General features: G+C 58.8%; 1 protein-coding gene across 1 annotated transcript; it reads right to left on the bottom strand.

Moving 5' to 3' along the window:
• Positions 1-4,370: 4,370 nt before the first annotated feature.
• On the bottom strand, positions 4,371-19,939 carry PITX1 (paired like homeodomain 1). Its single transcript, XM_064521111.1, has 4 exons — positions 19,819-19,939; positions 10,910-11,157; positions 8,163-8,368; positions 4,371-6,516 (listed from the first exon to the last, which is right to left on the bottom strand). Exons 2-4 carry the CDS (start codon positions 11,070-11,072, stop codon positions 5,977-5,979), a joined length of 909 nt encoding a protein of 302 aa, XP_064377181.1. The 5' UTR covers positions 11,073-11,157; positions 19,819-19,939; the 3' UTR covers positions 4,371-5,976.
• Between the last annotated feature and the right edge of the window lie 1,835 nt (positions 19,940-21,774).

The following is a 21,774-nucleotide window of genomic DNA, read 5'->3' as shown; positions in this document are numbered from 1 at the left end:
CAACCCTATCTCAGCCCCAACCCTAACCACCTCCAGCCCCTAAATCTAAGATGTAATCCCTGACTCTATCCCAAACTCTAGCCTAAAATTTAATCTTAACCTTGCACCTTAGAGAAACATCTAGAAATAAATGATAAGTTTGTATTTAGCTGATACTAAATTGTGTCCCAACTGCAATTTAAACAAAGGAAGGGAAATTAGATAAATATGTCTGAGATGGAGGGATCTCTAATATCAGTAATTCTTGGCTAGAGAAGGTTCACTAAAGGAGAGGGTATAAGGCAGAGATGGACAAATTAAACGTGTCTGTATAGAACAGTTAATCAGAGAGCTGCGAGCGTACAGGTAAGGAGGTGGGTATTCCATATTTGTGAAGTCAGATCAGAGCTCAGCTCGATGAAGACGTGTAGACTAGATCGATGGGTACGACCAGGTGGCTATGCCATACGGGTAGGTGAGCACGAGGTAGACAAGTGTTTATATGGGATAGGCAAGGAATGATGGAGGAAGAAATACGGCACAGGTGGATACACAAAGAGATGGGGAGCTGCTGAATAAGTATGGATGTATGTCGCCTTATTGCAAGGGAGGGAGAGGAGCGGTGAGTGAGCAGGTATGGGGCAGGAAAACAGGGGACGAGGCATTGATTATAGACCTTCTTCAGATTGCTGGCCTTTTTCCATCCAGGAAACATCCAGGGCCCGGGCAGCGGGGACAGCTCGGGGCCCCGCAAAAGGTCTCGCCGGCTCCCCGAGGCGGTCGGGGAGCTCGCGGAGGGGCCACTGCAGGTACCTCCGGCAACGCAGCCGCTGGGTGCCTTCAAAGATCCTACTACGCACTAAACTATATCTTCAGACATCCAAATCCTTCTAAAAATCTCGCTCTCGGTGTCTAAATCCCAGGTGCCTCACTCGCCTCTAGGAAGTCTCACACCAGGACCGATTCACTGAATCATTTTTTAAAATCTGGTCCTCACTCACACAGGGCTTTCGGAAATCCCACCGCTAATCTCCTGTACCCAGGCACGTATCACTTTGAAGCCTGTAAAATAAATTACTTTGCGCTCCTGCGGGACAGCAACTGCTTTGTCCCCGCTCCTACTAAGTCAGATTTTTGTTTCTTACATATTAACACATAGATTTTTTTTTTATTTTTGGGAAGCTCTGGAGCTGCTCTGTGAGACGCGAGTTAGCAACCTGGCTTGAACTTTGCTGTTTTGCATGTTATTCCAGGGAGGCATCGCCTAGTGCCGTCGGTTATCCGCCTGCCCGGAGGAGCCGGGCCGGGGCTCGTCTCCACCAGCGGGCACGAGCCTGCGCCCCGCCGCTGCCGGGGAGGGCCGGGGAAAATCTGCTCCTCTCCGGCAGAGGCTGAACGTTGCTACCTGGGTTTTCTGTAGCAATTTCATGGGTGAAGAAGGGGAAAAAAATCAAATGCATATGTTCTTTTTTAAATTTATTTCCTATGGGAATTTTTATTTTTGGGAAGGGTTCCTGAAATAAAATTCTTGTCTTACACTTTTTTTTCGTTAGAGAAAGTGGCGTTTTGATATAAACAAATTATTTTTTCCTGTTTAAAAAGAAAAAAATCGTGCCGCAAAGAAAAGGCTGGCTGCCACGGAAACATTTTTTGATAGAAACTATGCCTGCAGCTCGACCGCTTAATCAGTTTGGAGCAGAGCGTAGCCTGGAGCTTGTTAATAAGCGCAGCCTGGCTGCGTGGGTCGCACGGTGGTGAGCTGCAGAGGAGGCTTGCTGCAGAGCTCTAGATTTTATTTTGCAGCTCTGTTAATTAAAACATATTTTACTTTGAAGGAGTTTTTTTACTGTTTTCTACGAAGGTGAGCAGAAAACCATTCTCTTGGCTAGATTGAAAGAGAGACCCGAAGTATTTGTTAGAAGTAACAACCTAATGTTGTTTGATGGGCAAACTCTTATTTAGCAAAAAGCAATGTGTAGTTTCTTATTTTTATTTGTTTTCAGTCCTTGTGTAAAGGCTGGTTTATGAGTCTGAATATCTTGGCTGTTTTAACAATATCAAACTAGATTTTCTCATACTGGCTGCCAGGCTGGGTCAGAAAAGTTGTTGCAAACTTTTGTTTAATTGGTAAAGTAATTTTTTGCTTATATAATGGTACACTAAAATAATAAGGCCTGAAACTGTGCCATCGAAATTAATGACACAACCCTCATAGGTTTCAAATCAAGCCTGTGTTTTTATTATCCCAGTTCCAGAGACCTTTGTTGCAAGTTTGCAACAAAATGTTAGGGCATTTCTAAGTGTTATTTTTATTATACAAAATCCCATTAAAATCAGTGCTGAAGCATCCCATTAATTTAAATGGGACTGTGCGTAGTTTGCTGCGTTCCAGGCCGCAGATAAAGGAAAGTATGCAGTTTGGAGTTAAACTGACCACAGCGTTTTATTGGAAGACATTTAATCTCAAATGAGCAGCCCAGTCTGAGGCAGAAAAACCTTTGTGAGCTTCGTCTGCAAGGGGAAACTCCACGGCGTGGTGACTTGTGCCCTGGTGGCCCGGGACCTCGGGGGAGCACGCGGTGCTCCTGGGCAGCCCGGCCTCGGTGCTCGCAGGTGAGCCAGCACGCCCGGGACGAACGGAAAACGCGATTCGGCTCTTTCCCTGGCTCAAAGCATCTGCTTGCCTTGACGAAGAGGAGGCCGCGGTCCCTGGGCAGAAGGCTGGAGCCTGTGCAGGGCCAGGGCACCTTGAGGAGGGCGGAGGCCCACCAGGGCGAAGCCACGGTGGGTCCAAGGCGATGCAGCCTCCGAAACCCCTGCTTGAGCTCCGTGCCCTGGGAACCGCTCGCAAAACTGGTGTGTGGAAACACGCAGCACCGAGCAGCTGGCAAGGGCAGCTCAGAAACTCCCAAGCAGCTGGTTCGGACCTGGGACCTCCCTCTCGGGGCTTTGCCTGCGCATGGACCATGCAACGACAGAGCCCCTTGGCTCTCCCAGCTCGGTGCGGAGGTGGTCTCCAAGGCAGAGCTCGGCGGGAGGGGATGGACCTGTCCCCCAGCATCTCCTGGAGGAAGCCGCGCTTGGGCGAGGTGGTCCCAAGCAACGCTTCAAGCAGACCAGATAATCTGGGCTCGAAGCATTGCGGAGGAGACCTAAAAGCTGGTGGAAGCAGAACATACCTAAAGTGCACGGAAAAGGTGTGGAAGCTGCTTTCCGCTCAGCGTTTCCTTGGAGCTCTGCTTCCCCTGGGCCATAAATGTGTCAAGACGCCCAAATTTCGCCCAGCTGCGCTGGGTCAGCTTTCCTGCTGGACTGCCTGGGCGGAGAGGGCGGCTACGCGGGGCGCAGGGGTTTCGGGACGCGGGCAGCGTTTCAGACCCGCGGCAGGAGCCGGTTAAACACGAGCGCTGCCGTTGCGCCTCTGAGCTAGGACTAGCAGTGCTACCTCCAGGAGCAGGAGAAAACGAGCACCGAAAATCCAGGGTAAAATAACAGCTCGGGGCTTTCGGATGCCCTCGCAGGCAGCTGGAAACGGGAGGGGAAAAGCAGGAATTTCCCTGCTCTGCCGTGCGCGCTGCTCTAAGTCGCGATAAGTGACAGCGGAGCGGAGCAGGCTCCGAGCCTCGCTCCCCGGCCCCCGTTTGGGCCGTGCAGCCGGGGGGGGAAAGGGGGCTGCAAACCTCAAAGCGGCCCAACAGCGCCCAAACGCCCCGGTCCGGTCCGGCCCCCCCCGAAATGTCCGTGCCGGGGGGGCCGGGCGGGACCCTTCGGGCGCAGCCGCCCCCAAAGGCGCCGGGCGGAGGGGCGCGGATTGGGGGGGGGGGGGGGCGCATGGCTCCGTTGGTTGAATTTCGTCGTTTTCCACAAAATCGTAACGAAAACAATAAAAAAATCGATCGGCGTCGTTGGTGCTTGCGAAAAAAGAAAAAATCGAAAAATCGTTAAATTGAGAATATCGCGTCGGCGCCGAGCGGATCGCGCGGCGGCGAGAGGAGAAAACGCGCCGGGGCGCGGGGGAAACGGGGCGAGGGGCCCGGGCGGTCCCAGGGCCGCGACCCGCGGAGGCAGCGCGGGGGTGCGCGGTCGCTTCTTCGGGGGGGGGTGGTGGGAAAAACCCCCCAAATCCCGCGGCTAGCGGGACCCGACCCGTTAGGGACCCTGCGCGGCCCCGCCAAGCCGCGGGGAGCCCCGCCGCGAAACGCGGAGCGGGGAGGATGTGCGCGGCCGCGCTGCGCCCCCGCGCAGGTCCCCGGGGTGGGGGTGGGGTTGGGGGGGAGCGGAGGGGCCTCCCCAAACCCCACCGCGGGGCGGGGAGCGGAAAGCCGATTTTCTTCTTACACAGGCGATCTCTTAACCGCAGCCAGAGAAAGAACATTAAAGGCGTTTCTTGATTTCGTTTTGTCTTTTTTTTTTATTCCCATGCTCTTAATTTTGAAAAAAAAAATCACAAAACATAACTTATAAAACAATATATACTGCATCCTTATCCACAACAGCATAATTGAAACATCCAGCGTAACGTTTACCACAGGTGTGAAATACACTGGGAAAGAAGTACCGTGTGCATTTTATATTATGTTTCTTTGTCATCTACAGGTAATAAGTATCGACAAAAATAAGCAACAAATATGCCTGCAATTAAACTTCATATGCGTTTTGTATGCGTATTAATAAAGATCATATTTATCATTTCCATTTTTTTTTTGCCAACAAGCACTTGTTAAAGTATCTACATTTACATAATAACACCTTAAGATAATAACACCTTAAGATCATTTTTGGTTCCTTGTTTTTCCTTCACAGCTAGAAAAGCAAGGAACACTTTCAGCTTTGCTAAGCAACCTTTCCGGACGCCGAGGCTCGCTGTTTCTCTAGCAGAGATGCAGTATCAGGATCCACTTCATAGCAGACCGTTTTAGGTCTTTTTTCTAGACTCTCTAAAGTTTTTCTTTCTTTCTTTTTTTTTTAGGAACCCCCTCCCCTGCATTTAAATAAAGATGAATGATAATTTCATTATCAGGATAAGACTTTGGGTGGGGAAAAGGCTGAGCAGGTTTTGCATCGCTGGAGGATATTCGTGCTAGTCTCACAACCGGGGATACTGCAGTCTTTTGGAAAGGATGAAGAGGTAGGAACCTGGAGCTGCTTAGTATCAGGAATGACTGGATTATAGCTTCCAACTAAAGAAAAAACATCAAGAATCATGCATTTTAAAAACAGTTTATTCAACGGCCAAGGACAATGATCCGGCACAATGTAACGGCAGATATAAATATAACCTTATATAAGTGGTTGACCCTTGTCATTATTATTTTTAATAGTTTCATACCTAATATTTTAACCGTTTTTCCCGCAGAAGCTACTCTGCGAATTATACTTTTTCCTCCCTTTTTTTGAGTGTGTTTCTGTTTCTCAGTGGTAAACATTAACCAAACTCTTCCCGTGCGACAAGCGGCCAAGAACCGTCCCACCAGCTCTCACCACCGAGGCGTCTCCCTCCCTCGCCCCTCTCCTCGCCGGAGAGCGGGCGCGTTAAATCTCCTGTGCAAGTTCAAGTAAACACGTACAACCCGCATAATCCAGAGAAAAATTGCAACTCATCCATGTACCAGATTTCGGTGTCTCTTGCAAAAGATTTCTGGTCCGTTTACGGTTTTTTCTGGGGGGGATGTTTTCTTTAGGAAAAAAAAAAAAACCGCTGGTCTGTTGGTCGTGTCGTTGGTTTGCGTAATTGTCGTTGATTTTTTTTTTTCTAGGCAATCGAAATCCGCGGAGCTTTTGGGTTTTTTGGGGTTTTTCTCCTCTCTCGCTTGCTCGGGCTTTGCTCTTCGTTACCATCTCTCTTTGTGTGAGCGTGTGGGGGGGTGCGAGTGTGTGTGTGTGTGTGTGTGTGTGTGTGTGTGTGTGTGTGTGTGTGTGTGTGTTTCCGTTGAACGTCGCTTTGTTTCTGCTCTGCTTCGCCGGCGCGTTCGTCGGGGGCGGCTCGCGTCAAGTCCGTCAACTGTTGTACTGGCAGGCGTTTAGGCTGGAGCCGGGGCTTTGCAAACTGCTGTAGCCGAAACTGGAGTGCTGCTTTGATTTCAGTCTGAGGCTGGCTAAGCTGGAGTTGCAAGTGTCCCGGTAGACGCTGTAGGGCGAGCCCGGCGGCCCGTAGGGACACGCCGGCGACGACATGGCCGAGTTGAGCGAGGAGCCGCCGAGGTTGTTGATGTTGTTGAGGCCGGAGTTGGCCATGGCCGGCACGGCGGAGTGGCCCATGCCGGAGGGCATGTTCATGGAGGAGATGCTGCTGGGCGCCGAGAACATGGACTGCGAGGACAGGGGGCTCATGGAGTTGAAGAAGGTGAAGCTCTTGGTGGAGAGCGGCGCCGGCGTGAGGCTCTTGGTGGCCCAGTTGTTGTAGGGGTACCCGGCGTAGACGTCGTCGTAGGGCTGCATGAGCCCGCTGAACTGCGGCACGTAGCCGTTCTTGCACAGGTCCATCTGCTGGTTCCGCTCCCGCTTCCGCCACTTGGCTCGCCGGTTCTTGAACCAGACCTGCGGGCACCGACACGGCGCGGTGAGTGCGGGCCGCCCGCCCCGCGCCCTCCCCGCGCCCTCCGCGAGGATGCGGCCGCGGGCGGCGGCCCCGCGCCTCCCCCCGCAGCCCCCGCCGGCTCCCCGGCTCCCCGGCTCCCCGGCTCCGCGGGGCTGCGCGCACCTCCGCGCCGCGCGCATCCCTCCGCGCGGCTGGGCGCGCAGCGTGGGGGCGAGCATGGCAGCTGCCCCCCGAGCGCAGGAGCGGGGCGCAGCCGCGGCCGCGCCGATTAGCGCCGGCTCGCCGCGGCTCCGCCGCGTTTTGCCCACGCTAATGCCGTGTAATAAAAGTCCCCTGTTACAGATCATAAAAAGGGGGATTGGATTAGTATGTTTGGGTTTAAAAAAAAAAAAAAACCCGTCCCTGCATCGCCCTCGGATGGATGCAGCCTCTGCCTTTATATCTAATGAGAATTTACAGCCCTGACGAGGGAACAGAGAAGCGGGGGCCGCTCCTGGTGTTTGATGCAAAAACCTGATCCAGGCTCGCTCCCTCTCTCGCTCCCTCTCTCGCTCCCTCTCTCTCTCCCTCTCTTTTTCTTTAGCCCTACGAAAGTGTTTGATTCCCCGGTGCTGGAAACCGCGAGCCGGGGCAGGGAAGGCCCGCGCCGGGCAGCCCCAAATTCTCTTTCCAGGCTTAAAAAAAAAAAAAAAAAAAAAGCATCGCCGTGCCCGGCGGCTCAGCGCGGCCTCTGCTCCCGCGGCCCCCCGCGGCCCCGTGCGCGCGGCCCCGCGGAGGCTGCGCCGCCCGCAGCCCGCGGCCGCTCCTCGGCCTCGCCGCCCGGCGTGGGAACGGCGCGGCGATCCGCGAACCCCGACGGCGGGGCTGGAAAAATCGAGGGAAAGAATGGCGGGGTCTATCGGAAAAATCATAATAATACCAAAAAAAAAAATCCCATATAAATATGAAGAGGAAACGAAAGCCAACATGTTCAAAACCTGTAATTCACTCCTCGGAAGGTGCTTCCAGACAGGAATTTCCTGAAAATGAGGGTAATAGTTTTAATTATGGCTCCTAGACATTTTAAAGTAAGGCCCTCAAAGCAAATCAAGGTTAGATTTGCAGGCTGCAATCTCAGAACATCAAACCAAAACATCTCCATGCAGAGGGAGAACGAAATAATGGTAGTGGCAACTCGTATATTAGTTTTATTTGCTTCCTGAAGTATTCCAGCGATATTAATGCAGTTCAGCGCTCTCCCTGGCTTTGTTTGGGTTTAAAGGCGATTAAGGCAGCGCTTTGGGACGCAGCGGCTGTTCGCTCCGGAGAGATTCAAAACACCCTCTCCGCGATCCGCTTGGGCCACTCGCCGCTTAATCGCCCGGAGAAAAGCGGCTTTTCCCCGCTTTCTGCGCGGGCGCGGAGCGGGAGCAAAGCGGCGGGCGGGAAGTCTCGGGATCGGTCCAGCCCCATCGCGCAGCTCCGTCGCCGCGGAGATACCGCGCGCGCAAACCCCCCTCGCCAGACACCAGCCGCGGCTGTACGCGCTCCGCGGCGGCCCCGGTCCCTCGCTCTGCGCCTCCGCGGGCTGCGCAAACAAGCGCCCGGCCTCGGGCTGCGCTGCGGCGGTAACGCGCATGGCCGCGGCGCCCCGCGCCCCTCTTACCCGGACTCGGGGCTCGGTGAGGTTGGTCCACACGGCGATCTCCTCCCGCATGCTCATGTCCGGGTAGCGGTTGCGCTGGAAGGTGGCCTCCAGCTCCTGCAGCTGCTGGCTGGTGAAGTGGGTCCGCTGCCGCCGCTGCTTCTTCTTCTTGGCCGGGTCGTCGGCGGCCCCGTCCTCGTTTTTCTGCTCGCCGCTCCGCTCCTTCTCTGCGGTGGGGTGGGGGGGGTTGTGTGTTTTGTTTTGTTTTGCTTCGTTTTGTTTTGTTTTTTGTTTTGTTTTGCAAACGCAAACACGGGCGCACAAAGGAGGCCCGCAGCCCTCTGCCCGCCCCGCCGGCGGGACCCGCGGGGGGGCCGCGTCTCCCGGCGCAGCTACCGCGGGAGCGCGGTGCCCTGCTCGGCCGCGGCCCGGCGCGGAGGCTGCGGGGCAGCGGGCCGGGGGGCAGCGGCGGAGGGAGCGGATCCCGCAGCACCGGCCTGTCCTCCCCTTCCCGGCTCCCTTTTTTTTTTTTTCTTTCCCTCCTTTAAACCTTCGGCGCGATCTTTGCTCCATTGTCTTTGTTGTGCTCGGCCGCGGCAGGAAACTTTGGAAGGGCCGGGGTGTAAAAGCAGCAGCAACTAATTGCAAAAGGCACCCTCTCTCTCTGCGCTCTACTCCCCCAGTTCTTTGGTTTTCGGGGTTTTTTTTTTTGCTTTGCTTTTAGGATTTTAGTGTTTATTTTAACTCGAAGCTGAGCGAAATCCTCCGCAAAAAAAAAAAAAAAAAAACACGTATCGAAAGAGCTAAAGGAAAAAAACCCGGCCGCGTTTCAGCGATCGGGATTTGCAAGGACTGCAGGCAGGAATGCAGCCCCGGCCCCGCAGCCACGGGGGGGAAAAACCCCGCTCGCCTTTCGTAAAGGCCCCGCCAGCCCCTCGCCCGCAGCCGCCGGGCTCCGGCCCCGCCGGGCGCCCCGAAAGGGACCGAAAGGCCCCGACCAGCCGCGCTCGGCGGCCCGGGCCCGGCGGCGGCCGCGGCGGGGAGACGGGCGGCCCCGGCCGCGGTGTGCGGGGCCCGCGGAGGCCCAGGCCCGGCTCGGCCGCTGCTCCCTTGGCCGGGGCCAGGCCGGGGCCCGGGCGCGGCTGCGGCCGCCTCGGCGGGGTGACCGGGAGCCAGCGCGGGGGCTCGTCCCCGCAGAGGCCCCCACCGACCCGCCCGGGCCCGGGCCCCCGCCGTGCTGCCCGGGAGCCGCAGCGAGCTCCGGCGCCTGGATGGAAGCGCCGGGCTGGAAAAGGGGCTCCCGGCCGGGCTCTGCCTGCAGCGAGGGGGTTGCGGCGCGGACAAGGCCTGCGAGGGAAACCCGGCCGGGTCCCGCCGCTGCCCCGATCCTGCCCCGGCCCTGGGCCGCGGAAACAGAAACTGAAGGCGCTCTCGGAAAATATAAATATTGCTCGGGAGTCTTTTTTTTTTTTTTTTTCCCTTTCTCTGTCTCTTTTGGCTGGGAAGCGCTCGGCGAAACTGGGGCGAGAGGGAGCGGGGAGGCGAGAGGAAAAACCTTTGCAGCCGCAGCGGTGATCAGCCCGCGGACTGCAAACCCCTCTCCGGATTTAGCCTCGCCACGATTTCATTAACAATCGAGCCACCGAGCCGGGCTCTGGTACAATTTCAAATCATAACACGCGTTAGATTTAATTGGCATTTGTTTCTTTTTTTCCATTAAAAAAAAAGGGAAAACAAAACGAGAAAGGTATTTTGTAACTTCTCGGAGCAGAAAAGTAGGCAGGTCTCCAGCCCCCCTCCAGCGCCGAGGAGTCACATATAGGGGTACGGCAAAACGGAGCAAACCTCCCTCTCTAATCTCAAATAATCCCCTCTAATCTGGGCGTCCTTTGCAGGCTGCGGCCTCCGCGCTCCCTCACTCTGTGCGCGGCGACGGGGAGGCACAAGCAGAGCCTGTTTGTCACCGTGCGCCGCTGCGGGACCGACTCGTGTCGCGGCCGCTCTAGAGAGTATAGGACCTGCTAAAGCCGAGAACAACAACAACTATAAAAAAAATATGGGATATCAGCGTCTGCCGCAAGAGCCGCGGCGCAGAGCGGACGCCGCGCTCTGTCCTGCAGCTTTTGTCCCCTCTCGCAGCCTGCCTTGACATCCTAGAAATGTCGCTGCTCCCATAAAACACGAGCCGGGAAACCACAGCTTTCCCTGCAGCGACTGCACCGCTGTCCGCGCCGCCGGAGCCCCCGCGCCCCGCGGCCGCGCACGTCCCGCCGCCGCGGCCCGCGCCGCCTCTCCTGCTCCGCGGGACATTTCTTTTTTTTTCCCCCCTCTTCCCCCTCCTGTGACAGAGAGATCTTTTTACATGTCTGCACCGCCCGAGCTGGAAAATCAACCCGAGCAAAAGCTGACAGTATTTCGGAAACATCCGGCAAAACCGCAGTGCCCGAAGAGCCCCCCCCCCCCGCTTTCCCATCGCCCCGATCAATTAATATCTGTTATAAAAAAAAAAAAAAGAAGAAGAAATTAAAAAAAAAGAGCCGCTCCTGCGCTGGGGCGCGCAGCCATGCGTCTCGGCTCCGCGGCTGTCAGCGCGGGGCCCGGCGGAGGCGGCTGCTCCCCGCGCCCCCCTCCCCCCCCCCCCTTCGCCTCCAATTAATTGCGCTCATTAGGGAAGGAGCCGGCGGCCGCCGCCCCCCCGGCGCCGCGGGGCAGCGGTGCGGGGCGGCGGGCGGGCGGGCGGGCGGGCGGGGGGCGCGGGCCGCGGTTACCTGGCACCTCGGCGTCGGAGGAGTCACTGGCCGAGTTGTCGATGGCGTCGCGGGGCTCGGCGGCGCGGGGCAGATGGAAGCCGGAGGCCATGTCGTGGGAGGGCTGGGGTCGCAGGCTCTCGGGCAGCCTCTCCAAGTTCATCCCGCCTTTAAAGGACTCCATGGCGGGGGCGCCGCGCTGCCGCGGGGGGGTTGCAGGTGTTTATTCCACACGCAAAGGAACACGGAGCGCTTTTTCTTTTCTTTTCCTTTTTTTTTTTTTTTTTAAGGGGGAAAAAAAAAACAACGAAAACAAAAGCAAATCCACTTATTACTAGCAGTATTATTTTAAGGGCTGCGGAAGAAGAAGAGCTCTGGGCAGTGCCTCGAAGCCGGGGGCTTTGCTCGGGGAGAGGCACGGCAGTCCGGCCGCATAGGCAGGGAAGTGGTAAAGATCCCTTATAGCGAAACGCGAGTTGCGAGTTGGACAGTTTAAAGCTAAAGAGATTAAAGTGACCTGCCCTAGAACAAATGCCTGTAGTTAAGCGCGGCTCCTCCCCCTGAAGGTTAAAACCTCCCCGTCTCGCTAATGCATCACTCCATCTAGCGCTCGCCCAGCCCGGCCGCGGGCGGACCTGCCTCCGCGCTCCCCGCCGAGCTGCGCGCCTTGCGCGGCCGCGGCCCGCGGCCCCCGGCGGGCGCCGGCCCTGCTGCCGGGGGGGTCCCCGACCGCCCCCCCACCCGCCTGCTGGGTGTTTTCCCCCGGGGAGGCGGCTCCCCCCTTGCAGGCCGCGGTTGGCAGGGTGCGGAGGGCCGCGGAGGAGCGCGGAGTGTGTGGGGGGGCCCCCTCGCCCGCCCCCGCGCAGTGCCAGCCGACCCCCCCCTCCCCACGCGGGGGGGCTGCGCCAGCCTCGACGGCAGGTCCCGCACCCACGCGAGCCCTCCCGCCTCCGCCGCGGCGCAGCTTGGCATCAACACGGGCATCCCGCCCGCCCAGCCTCGCTGCGCGGGGACGCGCCGCTCCCACGGCCACGCGGGGCCACCGCGAGGTTCAGTCCCGCGGGGAGCGCGTTCCTCCGCGCTTGGGGGGGCTCGTTTTCCGGACGCCTCCCGGGTTTTGTGTGTGAACTGGTTTTATTTTTTACACATACACACATACATATATACGTATAAAATAAATAAAATATAAAAAATATAAAAATATAAGATATATAAAATATAAAAAATATATAAGATATATAAATATATAAAACAAATAAGACATACAAATATATAAAATATATAAGATATATAAAATATATAAAATATGTAAGATATATATATATATATATTCGCTGACGGGTTAATGATAAAAGCCACTGAGGAGCTGTGCCCCGCTCGCAGAGGCCGCCGAGGTTTGTGCCGCAGCAGCAACTGCAGCGCGGCCGCTCCGCTCACAGCATCTTTCAGCACGTTATTAATAACAAATAATTCTCCTCCCGCAGCGACCTCGCGGTGACCCTCGGAGCGGCGCTTGGGCTCCGCGGCCCGCGGGGGCTCGGGCGGGCGGGTGGCGCTGCGCGGTCCCCCCGTGGGGAGGTGGAAAAACTCGCAGGACTCGCTCGGCCTCGGAGTTTCCCACCTGGGCAGAGGGGGAAAAAAAGCCCGGCGCCGTGGGGAAAGCACGGAGCGTCGCGCGGAGGCGCAGACACGCGTGGGAAACGCGGCGGCTCCGCGCTGCGCTGCGCTCGCCTCGGCGGAGCCCTGCGTCCCGGGTGGGGAGGGGGGTGCCGGCTGGGGGGGGCCCTGGGTGTGACTCTCCCTAGCGAAAGGACCTTTTCCTCTTTATTTTCTCTGCCGGGTTTCGCTGATCCGTCTTGACACTCTATTTTGCTTTCAAATCAAGTAAAGATGTGGCAGAGAACTTTTGAACTGCTGCGTGGAAAGCGGAGGGCAGCAATGCTCCAGCTCTGCGGCCTTTTCCCGACACGGCGCGGGGGGTTTATCCGGGGCCCCCCCGCCGCCCGGCAGCGCTGCGAGCCGGGGGGCTGGAGGAGGAGGGACCCCCGCCCGCACCCCGGGCACCCGAGGGCGCTCGGCCGCAGCGCTGCGCTCCCGAGCTTCCCTGCTGCAGCAGCTCAGCGCAGCGACAGGTAGGTGCTGGTGTACTCTTTTTTTTTTTTAATTTTTAGTGGTAAATTACTGTCCTTGTGTCCGTCCACAGCTCCCGGACGGATCCGGGCTCAGGAGCCTGGCCACGGTGCGGGATTTCGGGCACCAGACGTGAACCGGGCACTTTCGGGGCTGCTCAAGCCGGACACGGCCTAAAACGCAAATATTTGCAGCGAGGCCTCTTGCCTTGAACGAGCTCGGCTGCGGCAGGATCCCACGGTGCGGAGGGACCGCGACCCTCCCGGGGGGCGCCGATGGCCGCGGGGTGCCCGGACCGCGATGGGCCCCGTGCCCAGCCCCGCTGCTGCCCCTCTTCCCCGCTCCTGCGGCGCAGCCCGGGGGCAGCTCGCCGGGGCCCCCCGCTCCCGTCCTGGAAGGGCAGCGCGAACAGCGGTGTTGTTATAATCCGGCTATTTTAAACCTACGGCTCAAAGCAGCCTTCAAACTGGAGGCGGGATTTTTCTTTCTTCTTCTTCTTCTTCTTCTTCTTCTTTTTTGTAATGTGCCTAATTTACAGGCTTTGTTCTGCTCTATAAAACGCATTTTGAAAATTCGTTCTAGGCTCAGCTCTTCTCCTCCGGGCGCTAGGAAAGGCTCAGCCCTGGGCGCAGGCGTGTTTTCATCGAGACGAAGTTACAGTCGCGACAGTGCCCGGTCCAGCTACCTCCCACCACGGCGGATCCCCCCCCCCCCCCCGGGTCTTCCTGGGGGTCCCCAGGGCGCGGGGCCGGGGGTGCGCGGGACCGGCCCCGGCCAGACCCGGGGGCTGCCGGTTCGAGACCCGCCGGGGCACGGGCAGCGGGTGCGCGCTTGGCGGGGGCAACACCGCCCCGGGAGCTGCCCTTAAACACCGGAGATTAAGAGAAAGGCGAAAATAACGGGCTGGTCCTAACGATCCCAGGCGTCTGAAGGGGATTGCGGGAGGCGGGGACGCGGCAGGGCCCTCCCCCGGCCCGCTCCGGGCGCTAAGGGCGGATAGCGCCCGGCTTCCCCCTGCCTCCTCCGCGACCCAGGCACCCACGCGTGTCCGTGCCCGGGCCCAGGGCGCGATGTCACGCAGTTACCGCGTACCCGCACACGCGTCAGGCGCTGCAGGCGTGCGGTTGTCGGCATATGTGCGTGTGTGTATGTATATGTGTATGTGTATGTATATGTATATGTATGCATCAGGGCATCTTCTCGCTCCGCGCCTTGGCGGGGGAAGAGCTGCTATTGCACGCAGCAGAACCAGGCCGGCTTTACCTGCAGCTTGTCACGACGACTCCTGTCGCGACAGCCCGCGGCGGGATTTGCGCTTCCCCCGCCCGTCCCGCCGGGCCGGCTCCGCTCCGGCGCCCGCGTGGGGTTTCGGGGCACGGGGGACGCCCCGCTCCCGGCATCCCGCCGACGCCAGGCGCTGCGTCACGGGCTCGCCCGCGTGACGTCACGGCCGCCAGCTCCCGTGACGTCACGCCGCGCCTTCGAGCCGGGGCATGCCCAAGGCAGCCTGCCGGGCCCCCCCCCGCCCTCCCGCTTCCCCGGCCTGTCCCGGGGACCCCACGTCCGTGGGCGTGGGGAGGGCGCGGGGCGGCGGCGCCGGGCTTGAACAGACCGGTGACCCCCGGCCCCCGCCCCGGCCCCCCCCGGCCCCGCAGGTGGCGGCTTGCGAGCGCTGAAGAAGGGGAGAAACCGCCTTCAAGGCTTTGTGCAAACGCTGGAGACGCGGATAAACCACCCCGCTTCCGCCTGCCGTAAATAACGGGAGAGCCGGGGCTGGCGCTTACAAATAAATCAGCGTTGGCCACGGCAGGGACACCCCCGCTCAGAGGCAGACGAGCAGCGTCTGCACCAGGGAAGGACTTCCAGCGTCCTCCCGAGCAGCGGACGGTCCCCGGTCCTTGGGACACCCCCGCGGGTGCCGAGGTGGCGAGCGGCCCCGCGACGCCCGGGCCCTGCGGCGAGCCCGGCCGGGGGGGCGAGGACGTGGGGCTGGGCCGCCCCCGGGGCCCGGGACCCTGGCGGCACCGGGAGAGGGGGCTCTGCTTTCGGAAGGGAGCTCCCGCCCCCGGCCGCCTTCGGCATCTGTAGCCAGCGCAAAACCACCTGGGCCATATATCAGGCAGCAAAGCTAAGTCTCTGCCAGCTTTTCCTCTTCAAATTTATTAGCATTGTATAGACTCAGATTCAGTCTATAAATTATTGGGAATTGTTACAAAAAAGCAAGCATCTCCTCCCAAGCCCCCCCCGCCCGAAAGAAAGGGGAAACCCTCCGAGAAAAAGAGCCGTAGCGAGGCAGGGGAGCAGGGAGAGGCTCCTCAACCAAGACCAACCAAACACAACCAAACCAAACCCAACTCAACCCAACCCAACTCAACCCCGATCAACTCAACCCCATCCAACCCAACCCAGCCCGACTCAACCAAGCCAAATCAAACCGAGCCAAACGAATCCAAAACAAATCAAACCAAGCCAAACGAATCTAAACGAAATCAAACGAAGCCAAGCCAAGCGAAGCCAAACCAAACTCAAGTCGAGCAAACCCAAGCAAACCCAAGCAAAGCAAACCCAACCTCCGCCCGGCAGCGGAGGAGCGAGGAAGCTCCTCTGCTCCTCCGTCACGGGAGACCTGTCGCGTTGGCATCGCCGGGGTCCTGCTAGCTGGCAGGACCAGGTTGCGGAGAGGGGGGGTTTGGGGACAAGGAAAGTTTCTGGTGGCGCCGAGACGTGGATGCAGCTCTGTGGCTGGGGTACGGCCTTGCCTCTGTCCCCACGGCGTCAGCCCGGCCAGGACTTGCTGCAGGAAGAGAGCGTTAATAATAAAATCCTGCTGATAGTGTGGGGCTGGGGGGATGTGTGGGGCTGGGGAAGGGGCAATCGCCACTGTCTGAAGCAGGAAAAATCGACGGGGACGCGAAAGCGGCTGGAAACGCGCTGCTCTGCTGCGCGCCCGGGCGCAGAGGTATTTTGAAAGCTTCCTTCTCTGAAAATGTCCCTCGCGCGGGCGGATCGGCCGCTTTTTGGCCTCCAGCCCCCGCTGCCGGCATTTGCCGGTCGGGCACCGGCGCTGCGCGGCCCTCGCCCACGCGGGCTGGGAAGGGGCAAAGCCGGGGGCACACGCGTGTCCGTGGGAGGGGGGCGCGGGTGCGGCATCCCGGGGCAGCGGGGGCCCGTCGGGGCGGTCCGGCGCCGCGGGGAAACGGAGCAAATCCAAGCGACGGCGACAAGGGCAAGAGCTGGGACCCCCCCCCGGGCCCGGAGGCCGCAGCGGGGCGGTGCAGGGGGGAGAGGGAAGCAGAAAGAGGGAGAGCCGGGAGGGAAGAAACCCGGCCGAAAAAGCATGTTAAATCGCTCAGGGAAGGAAGGTGGAAAATTACGCTGGCTCCTAGCCGGCCTGTCCTCTCCTGCGCAGCCAGGAAAGCAATTTTCCTAGGGGGTTGAGCGAAACGAAATCAGCCCCTCTTGGATCCGCAGCCCTCGTCGCTCGGCGGCCCAGCTAAGCTCCCGGCTGCCGCGGGCGCGCAGGGCCCCTCCGCGCAGCGCTGCCCCGCGGATGCTCCGCGGGCGGCTGCCCAGGCGGCCGCCCCCGTTGCCTCCGGCCTCCCAGCACCCGGCGGAGCCCCTCACCGTGCCAGGCCGCCCGGCTCCGAGGTGCCCTTGGCTGGGGGGACCCCGGCCCCACCACCTTGTCCCCCCCCCGCCACCACCCCGGAGCGGAGCAGCTGAGGCTGGAAAAGCTCAGCGCACGCAAGGCCGAGGGCAGGGACCCGCCGGCCGCCGCGCAGCCCGGCCCGGGGGGGCTGCGCGGCCCCGCTGCTGCTGCGCCTGCAGCCGAGTGCCGGCCCCGCAGCGCCGGGCGAGCGTGCAAAAACGGGGGATGAAAAAGTTGAAGGCGTAATTTTTTTTGACAGATACAAATGATACCCCAAGGCTTTCTTGAAACGCAGCGACTGACGGCTGGAGAAATGGTTTTTCCTGCTAGGTTTTCTGCAGTTGGAAGGAGACGGGGTTTTCCCCTCGACTCTCCTCCCTCGGCTCTCGCCCCGAAAATTAAACCGTCTCTTTGGTGTCTGTCACCGGCCTGTGACAACTCTTTTCCCCCCTGCCTGTGTCTGGAAGCACAGTCCCACCCCGGCCCGGAGCTGCTCCCCGGCCCCTCTGCATCCTTCAGACCACAGGCACTGCATTATGCGCTGAGAAAATATTAATTTGCTGTTAGCAGTGGCTTGGATTTAGCTCTGGCCGTGCTCAGCCTGATCTGACAGGGCGAGTCGGCACTACCCAGGGACAACGCAGGAAGATATACGGCTCGGGAATACGTGGGGTTTGTTTCTCTAGGTGGGGGGAAGAGAGGGGAAAAGCGCACTCTAGTCCCACAATTCCCTCCCGGAGCAGAGGGAACATGCTTTTCTGATTAATTGACGGAGGAAGGGGCACCGGCGTTTGCTAGGCAGCCTGCTCATGTTACGCCGTGCATCTTTAGAACCGAAATGTGTCTTTTTCGTGGACTAAAAAGATGCCGCTGATGCAGGATAACCAAAGGCCCGAGAACTCCGTGTCTAGCATTTGTTGGGGCTCTTCTTGAGCAGAAAAAGGAGCTGCGTTTGGAACCGCTCAGTATTATGTTCCCGTGCGCGTTTCCTCCACCTTGGTGCAGGCGAGCAACCTCTTAATTGCTGCAGAATTTTGATGGGGGAAACACATTTCCCCTAAACAGGACATTTCCTGAAAGGCTGAAATATTCTAATAATGTGCTGGGCTCTTTAATGTTCGCAGAAGAACACTGAATCTCTGTAGAGCCAGCGTATTTCCTGCTTTAAAATACAAAATCAGAGAAACAATTAACCTTTGTGTGCAGCCAGCGCTCTCCCTTCTATCTTATTTTCTTTCTTTTTTTTGGTTTTTCATTTTCTTTATTTATTTGTTTTCCTCCCCCCCCCCAAGGCAAGGCTGCATTTTCCGCGCAGCGCCGGCGGCTCCGCGCTGCTCTCGGCGCGGCTCCTGCGCAGCCCTGGCCGCCGGGCGCGCAAACACCGCCGAGATGAGCGCCGGCACGCTCTGCTTCCAGTTTCGTTGTGGAAACAGCACTATCTTGTTGGGCACATGTCGCGGAGAGATAGGAAAGCGCTGCCTTGCAGAGGGCTGTGCTAATCGGCGCACGGGGTTAGATATAAAAGTGCAGGGCAAATAAAACGAATTAGTTTTATTAGCACGTTTAGGAGGCGGTCTAAAGAAAGAATTCGGCTTTACTAGAGGATGTTTTCTCCTCCCCTTTTGTTGCTTAAAAGCAACATATATCCGAGCTACTCGTCACGGGAGGGAAATAAGACAGCTTTCAATCTACGGGCATTTTCTCCGAGAAAGGCGCTCTCGTCTCTCACCCCCCAAATGGAGGGCTCGCCCTTGGAAACACACGATTTCATAATAAAATCTGCGTGAACAATAAAACCAACTGTAAAGGAAAGGCTGCGGAGCTCGCCGGGTTGCTGTGCGGCGGCGGGTTTCGGTAGGAAAAACTGCCTCGGTCACAGGCGCGTTGAATGCGGCTCAAACTTTCCCAGGGAAATGTGGCCCCTGCTCCAGCGGCGGCATTTCCAGGGACTTTGTCCGCATTTCAAGCAAATGACCGATTTTTGGGGACATCCTCCCACTGAACTAGGTTTCAACAAATATCTGGATGTCAGTTTTTTAGATCAGCGACTCGAGCTGGCGCACGGAATAACCCGGAGAACATGTACCTTGGTTTGTTAAGTAGAAATTATATATTTTTAAATTGCTATTTAAAAAGCAAACGACGTCTCGGGTCCTCGCTTCACGCATAACCGTATTATTTACGTTCAGTTCGTGCCTTGGACTTTGTATTCCCCGGCAGTGCGGCTGGGAAAAATTTAGGCAAAAAGGACGGAATAATAAAAAACTTGCCTAGGGACACACTTTCAACAGGACACCTAAAAACCATCCTGAGATACCGTTATAGGAAGCCCTACGTCCATTTTAGCAGGGCTACATGCGAAAAAAATTCGATTTTTCCATCCCACCCCGGGAATTTCTGTCCCCGGTGGGAAGAGCGGTCCCCGGGCGGTGCTGTGACACACTCGCGCACTACAGAGGTCCTAAAGACGGTGCCTGCTTTTAAAATTAGACCGAAAATAAATAATAAGAAAAAGCAGAGGGGCTACAGGACATTGCTTTTTTGCAATCGGAAATAATCGGCGGCCCAGGCTTTCCCCAAGCTGCCGCTGCGCCCGCGGCAGCAGCAGGGACTGCGCCGGGAGCACCCGCTCCGCGGCCGCGCAGCCGCTCCCCGCTCCGCGCAAACCTGCAGACCCCCCCGGGGCGCCCCGGGGGCCTCGGCGCCGCCGCGCACCGCGATGCGCATCAAAGCCGCCGCAGCCGCTAAGGAAAACCGCGCACCGGCGCCGCGCTGCGCGCAGCCCCGCGCGGCCGCGGAGAGCCCGGCCAGGCCGCCCCGAGCGCCGGGGCTTGGGGCTTCAACCCGCGCAGCGCGTTAGGAAAAAAAAAAAAAAACTAAACCATGAGGTAACCCCCTTGGAATTGCCTTTCCGAGCGCATTTGTCAGAGCTGACGAAGCGCAGAGGCCCCGAAAGAATTTATGCGCGGTATAAAGATGCCGAGGACCGCGCGGAGCGGGCTGCGCAGCGCAGCGCAGCGCCTGCCGTCCCCGGGGCTGCGCGGGCGCGGAGGCCGCGCCGCCTCCCTCCCGCCCTCCCGGGCCCTGCGCGGCGCTTTACGGCCCCGAGCCGCCGCGGTGCTCGGCGCTGCGCGGCGCGGCGGGCACTTACCGGGCGCGGCGCTCGGCGGATCGGGGAGCCGGGCCCGGCGGGGCAGTGCGCGCCCCGCCGCCGCTCGGGGCTTCGCGGAGGTTTCCCCGTCCGCTCCTGACGTCAGCCCCGTCCCAGGGTGCCGCACACGGGGCAGGGCCGGGGGCAGGGCCGCCCGCACCGGGACACCGGCGGCGCCGGCTGCCCCGGGCCCGGCGCGCTGCGGCCGCCCGCGAGCGGCATCGCCGGGGCTCCCGGGGCCGCCGCCGGCTCCCCGCTCCGCTGCGCTGCGCTGCGCTGCGGGTTATATGGCCCCTGCCCTCTTCATTTCCTCCTGGCCGCTTTTCTGCCTTCGAGGGGGGCGGGAGAAGCAACAGCCGGTTTTTTTTTTTTTTTTTTTTTTTTTTTTTTTGCCCCCAAGGAGAAGCGTGAGGAAATGCTCCCGGTTCAGGACGTCCGCGCAGAGGCGGGTGCGCAGCGCCGAGCACCCCCGGGGGGAGCAAACAGCGCCCGGCGCTGCCCGGGCGGCGGCGGGGCCGGAGGGGCGGGAGGCAGCGCGGCTCCCCGGCTGTGCCCCCAGCCCCTCTGCTCAGTTTAATTTTCCAGGGAATTGCCTGAGGGGTCCCCGGTCACCTCCAATACCTGCCCTCCTGCCTGGCTTTCGGGACCTGGAGCTCCCCCCGAGAGAAACCCCGCGAGCTGCGCGGGCACCGCGTGCGCCGGGGCCGGGCATGCCTTACGCCTTCCCCACCCGACCGCGTTACACACGCACACGCTATAGCTGTAGCTGCGAAACGAGGGCAACGAATATGGAATGGATCAGAAAGATAAATAGCATAAAATGAGGAACAGTCCAGTCCCACACTTGCCATTCGCTGTAGAGAGACGAAGTAAATGGGATTCACATGTCGAGCATTAGCTGGTTGTTAGTCTGTAAGATAATATTAACTTTAGTGCTTGCTGCTTTACTCCACTTTTCCAAAGGCAGTTCCAGGAGGCGCCCAGCCTGTAATTTAGGATGGCACACGCTGTGTGAAAGAGGCTTTGGCACCGGGGCCTACCAGCACGGCAAGGTGATATCAACATCATAAAACGTTTGGAGAGCGAGCAGGAGCTCATAAATTAATGCATTCTACTGTTTTAATGCGAGGAGCTAACAATGCGTTTCCTGTTGGGCTGCTCGTCCCCGCTGCAGCCTCACAGCTGTTTTAAAGGTGCTGTGAAATTAAAGAGAGGGAAGACGATTGTCTTTAAATCAATGTTTAATGATGTGTTATTAGGAGGAAAGTCTTCCTCCGGCAGATGTTTACATGCTGAAGATGGAGGGGAGCTTCCCAGGCTGTCTGCTTGCCTACGGAGCGGAGGGGAGGAGACCGGGGGGAAACACCCCCACGTCCCTCCAGCCTGGCTGACGGCCCTGGCGGTCCCAGCGCCGGGAGCTCTGTGAGGGGCCTGGCTCGCTCGGGGCCCGGCTTGGCCAGGGGACGGCGAACCTGCCCCCCCGGGCTGCTGGAAACGGGGCCCCTCCCGGGAAAGGCCTTGCCCAGGCGGGTGCTGAGGAAGCTCTTGCGGGATGTTGAATTGCTGCAAAGATTTGAAGTGTTTAAGGTAGTGACTGTGGGCAGGTGGATGTGGCAGATGTGCAGAACATCTTGCCCATGTTCTCGGGGCAGATCAGGGCGGCCAGGATCCTTCCCTCATAAAGATCAGAACAGCTGCGACCTGCCGACTTTCCCGCATGCAGGAATATCCCCCCCCCGCCAAGCTGGGAGTCTCTCTTTGTGAAGCTCGGCGTGATCTCCCTTTCAGACAGTTAAGCAGAGCTCTAGAGAGGTCAGAAACTTCTCAGAGGCCACACAGCTGGCTCGTGGGCCTTCTGGCTGCAAGGGGAGGTGACACGCAGACCCCGTCCCTCCTAGCCTAGGAGACTTTGCTCTCCAAACAGTTATTCCGGGCTGGGAGCATGTCCAAGCTCTG

Source organism: Dromaius novaehollandiae, chromosome 15, assembly GCF_036370855.1.
Source record: "Dromaius novaehollandiae isolate bDroNov1 chromosome 15, bDroNov1.hap1, whole genome shotgun sequence".
Taxonomy (NCBI): domain Eukaryota; kingdom Metazoa; phylum Chordata; class Aves; order Casuariiformes; family Dromaiidae; genus Dromaius; species Dromaius novaehollandiae.
The sequence above is the reverse complement of the archived record's forward strand: the minus strand, read 5'-3'. Positions and strand labels throughout refer to the sequence as shown.

Excerpts from the sequence above, each read along its gene's own strand:
- PITX1 (XM_064521111.1), bottom strand. The coding sequence starts at position 11,072 with ATGGAGTCCTTTAAAGGCGGGATGAACTTGGAGAGGCTGCCCGAGAGC. Across the intron at positions 8,369-10,909 it reads CTCCGACGCCGAGGTGCCAG|AGAAGGAGCGGAGCGGCGAG; the intron begins GTAACCGCGGCC and ends ACCCCACCGCAG. Across the intron at positions 6,517-8,162 it reads TCACCGAGCCCCGAGTCCGG|GTCTGGTTCAAGAACCGGCG; the intron begins GTAAGAGGGGCG and ends CGGTGCCCGCAG.